General features: G+C 35.4%; 1 protein-coding gene across 1 annotated transcript; it reads left to right on the top strand.

The window, feature by feature from the left end:
- The first annotated feature begins 282 nt into the window (after positions 1–282).
- Positions 283–3,480, top strand: LOC106316745 (66 kDa stress protein). The gene is made up of 6 exons (XM_013754619.1): positions 283–713; positions 1,152–1,313; positions 1,445–1,631; positions 1,881–2,306; positions 2,457–2,870; positions 3,064–3,480. The coding sequence occupies exons 1-6, from the start codon at positions 322–324 to the stop codon at positions 3,319–3,321; spliced, it is 1,839 nt and encodes a 612-aa protein (XP_013610073.1). The 5' UTR covers positions 283–321; the 3' UTR covers positions 3,322–3,480.
- The last annotated feature ends 1,214 nt before the right edge of the window (positions 3,481–4,694 follow it).

The raw sequence follows: 4,694 nt of genomic DNA, 5'->3' as shown, positions 1-4,694 counted from the left end.
GAATAAAATAATTAGGTTTCTTTTTTTTCTGGCTAAAAGATTTTATTAAATAATTAGGTTTCTTTTAACATAAATTTTAATTCTCAAATTATTTTTGCAATTAATCTGTTTTTATTTTTAAAAATTTCTAAAGAAAAAAAAGTAATGGTGTAACGTCGAGGGGGCAACTCGAAAACCTAAATTTAGCAAAGTTAAAATCAGCAATGTTCGACCATGAGACTTGTTCAAAGTCCTGAATTTCTGGCACTTTTTCGTTTAAACTCACCTCCGAAGAGGAAATGAAACACTTCTCCTCTCTCTACTCCATCCAATAATTCGAACATGGCTAAACTAGTCGAGACATTTCCTTGCGTTCCGTCCACAGAACGAGGTCGAGGCATTTTGATCTCAGGCGACCCCAAATCAGACACCATTCTCTACTGCAACGGCCGCTCCGTCTTGATTCGGAGCCTCCAGCGACCTCAAGACGTCGAAGTATACGGAGAACATGGCTATGCTGCTACCGTGGCACGCTACTCACCCAACGGGGAGTGGATCGCTTCCGCTGATGTCTCTGGTACGGTTCGAGTTTGGGGAACACACAATGGGTTCGTGCTTAAGAACGAGTTCAGGGTCCTTGCTGGTCGGATCGATGATCTCCAATGGTCCTCTGATTGTCTTCGGATTGTCGCTTCTGGCGATGGAAAGGGTAAATCACTTGTTCGAGCCTTCGCGTGAGCTCTCCTCCACTTCATCTTATTCGTTTTGTATACGATTTTGAGTTTCTTGGCTAACAAGTTAGGTCTTATCTTTGTTTATTTCCAAGATGAATTCCACATTGTATTTGTATGTGTTTCTGATATTCTATTAGATGGAAGGATCTCTTGGATTCCACCATTTTCATGACTAACTCTATGATGATTTGCTGATTTTTAGATTAAATTTCGAGTAATACTTCTGTTTTGTATATGATTTTGAGTTTCTTCGCTGACAAGTTAGGTCTTAGCTTCCAACATTTCCATGACTATTCCACTTTGTATTCGTATGTGTTTCTGATATTATATTTACCTGGAAAGATCTCTTGGATTCCACCATTTTCATGACGAATTCCACAATATAAGGTCAATCATTTTACGTTTGTGATCTCATACATTTGTGTCCATTACATATAGATGGGACTCTGGCAATACAATGGGAGATTTTGATGGACATTCTCGTAGGGTTCTAAGTTGTGCCTTCAAACCAACGCGACCTTTTCGAATCGCTACATGTGGGGAAGATTTCTTGGTTAACTTTTACGATGGACCACCTTTTAAGTTTCACTCTTCTCACAGGCAAGTTACTCCCTGGTCATTGATATGATATGTCTCTAGATTTTTCTGAGTTATAACCAGAAGACACGTGTTTGTGTGTTTGAGATGTTTCTTGACTAATGAGATCTGTCTATGAGTTTTCTCATTCACAGGGAGCATTCCAACTTTGTCAACTGCATCAGATATGCACCTGATGGTAGTAAATTCATCACCGTAAGCTCGGATAAAAAAGGTATGATTTACGACGGTAAAACTGGAGATAAGATTGGAGAATTGGCCTCAGAAGATGGTCACAAAGGCAGCATCTATGCCGTTAGCTGGAGTCCCGACAGCAAACGGGTAATGTTAGGATAGCAATATGTGCCAAACTCTGTGGATTTTTGCAATGTTACTCAGAGCCAGATTTGAGAATTAGGGGGCTATATACATTTTTGTGTTAATCTTAATGAAATAAAGTGGGAGAATTTAGGGAGGATGTGACTTATGTATAATAATAGTTTTCTAAAATTTGGGGTCAAGAGTCTTGATGTTTTATCTGGTTGTATCAAGAACCGCCTTGATGTTACTAACACTGATGAGTTCTTTTAGGTGCTCACTGTCTCTGCTGATAAGTCTGCCAAGATATGGGAGATATCTGAAGATGGAACTGCTGGTTCTGTAATAAAAACATTGACGTTTACAGAATCTGGTGGAGCAGAGGACATGCTTGTGGGATGTCTTTGGCAAAACAATCATCTCATTACAGTGTCTCTTGGCGGCACCATGTCCTTGTTCTCTGCAGATGATATGGATAAGCCTCCGTTGTTGTTATCTGGACATATAAAGAATGTTACTTCTTTGGCTGTTCTTGGGGGAAACCAGAAGACGATTCTGTCTTGTAGCTATGATGGTCTAATAGTCAAATGGTTACAAGGAGTTGGTTACAATTGCAAGTTACAAATGAAAGATAACACCAAAATCAAGAGACTGGCAGCTATTGACTCTAACATTCTCTTAACCGGTTTTGATAACAAGGTAGAAACATTGTGATTTGGATTTGGAATGTACTGAGTCAGTTATATTACATTATAATTTTTCAACTAAATTTTGATCCGCCTTTTGAAAATGTCAAATTATTTCTGATATATAAAAAAATTGTTTAATGAAAATTATAATTCTTGACAGGTCTGGAGAATGCCTTTAACTGACAACGGATTCGGAGCTGCAGATCATGTTGACATTGGAAATCAACCTTTGGACATAAGCATAGCTGTTGATACGCCAGAGTACACAACACTCGTGTCTTTTGAGTCTGGAGTTGTGTTGCTCAATGGTCTGAGCATTTTGAGCAAGATCGATCTTGGTTTTGTGGTGGCAGCTTCTGTGATTTCACCTGACGGGAAAGAAGCTATTGTCGGAGGACAAGACGGTAAGATACACATGTACTCAGTCTCAGAGGACAATAGCCTCAAAGAAGAAGCTGTATTGGAGAAACACAGAGGTGCTGTGACAGTGATACGTTACTCTCCTGATTTAACAATGTTTGCTTCTGGTGACGCCAACCGTGAAGCTGTTGTCTGGGATCGCGAGACCAAACAGGTAACAACAATCATATGCTTCTAGAAACATTGTTCCACGTTGGAAGTTGGAAGGAATTTAAATAATTTATAAGAAAGATGAACCAATTCATCATTGTTGGCAGCACATCTAACTTAATATATGCAGTTGCTTGTTGTGTCGTACCAAATCATTGGTTAAGCTAATCTAGAAGGGTTGGTTTTATGTTTTGAAGGTGAAGCTAAACAACATGTTATTCCACACTGCTCGTATAAACAGTTTGGCATGGTCACCAAACAACAAGATGGTAGCCACTGGGTCTGTAGACACTAACGTCATTGTATATGAAGTGGACAAGCCAGCTTCGAGTCGCATAACCGTAAGACACGCTCATCTCGGTGGAGTTAACGCAGTCGCCTTTGTTGATGAATGCACCGTAGCAAGTTCTGGTGAAGATGCTTCGGTTCGTATGTGGCATATTGAGCCTCAATAAACCCAAACCAGACTTTTTAATACATTTTTTTCAGTACCAATCTTCAAAGTTGTAGTTTCTATTCCAAATCAGAACAGTCACTTGTTTGTATGACTGCATTAAGCTAAGTATCTTATCAAGAAATGTCACGGATCAAAATTTAGCTTATATAGTCATGTGTCTGGGTACCGGATTTTTAGGTTATTGAGTATTCGACTTCAACTTCTAGATTTAGGTTTTTATATATGTCCAGATCATGCCTGTTAATAATACTTTGGGTTTAGTAGAATTTATATAACTTATTTTAAGATTTAAGATCTATTACGGAACAAAGTGATTTAAAGTTCAGATAGTAATATTTAAGTTTATGTATTTTTGGTATCATATCAAACTAAACACTTAATTAAATATTTAAAGTTTTTATCTAGATTTAGAATATTATATTTGAGTACTAATTCATGTATCTCTATAACATTATTTGATTATTTGATAAGTCAATTACTAGATATCACGCTCAAGTTAATTTCACGATGGTTGATTACACTGATACTTTTAATGAATTAAATTAATTATTATAACTGTCATTATTAATATTTTGTTTCTTTTCTTTTTATTAATATTTTTGTAACCAAATTATTAAAAAGTAATTTTTTGTAACCTAATTGTTATAAAATGGAATTTTATATAAAGATAAAATATCCTCACGTTGGTTATATAAGTGGGTCATCTTAATAAAACATACATGCAATTTTCTTATTTAAAGTTTTTTCCTTTTTTCCTTATTTACAATTTTTTGATATTTTTTTTAGAATTCAATCCTACGTTAGAAAGGCAAAATATACGATAGTTAGGAATATTGTACTTTTTGATAAGTAGACAATGTACTACTTCCAAAAAAAAAAAAATTTATACAATTTCCTTTTTTATTACATGAAAATTCCTAATCCTAATACTATTTGAATACCCTCAAATCTATATAAATAAACAACAATTACTCCTAAAACTAAACTATCATATGCTATATTGCTATCACACAAATCTAAATTATCAGACTATCATCCAGGATTTATAAAAAAAAAAAAAACATGTTTCTTCATAAGAAAACCATGTCTTTTCTTCGTCGGAAAACAACTCCTATGGTTTCCATTAGAGAAATCCATCGATCTTTAGAGACATGCAAGATCAAAGTGAATATCATGAGGCTACGGAGAAAATATATCAAAGGAACTGTTTCTATTGAGATGGTTTTGAGTGATGATGAGGTAAATTTAAAAATTCATATTTGAAACTTCTTCTAATGGTAGAGTTCTATAAATCAAAATTTTATTCCTCAATTCTATACAACTATTAACTTATATTCTCATTATTTTATAGGGGAACTGTATTCATGCAAC

Source organism: Brassica oleracea, chromosome C9 (genome assembly GCF_000695525.1).
Source record: "Brassica oleracea var. oleracea cultivar TO1000 chromosome C9, BOL, whole genome shotgun sequence".
Lineage (NCBI taxonomy): Eukaryota > Viridiplantae > Streptophyta > Magnoliopsida > Brassicales > Brassicaceae > Brassica > Brassica oleracea.
The sequence above is the reverse complement of the archived record's forward strand: the minus strand, read 5'-3'. Positions and strand labels throughout refer to the sequence as shown.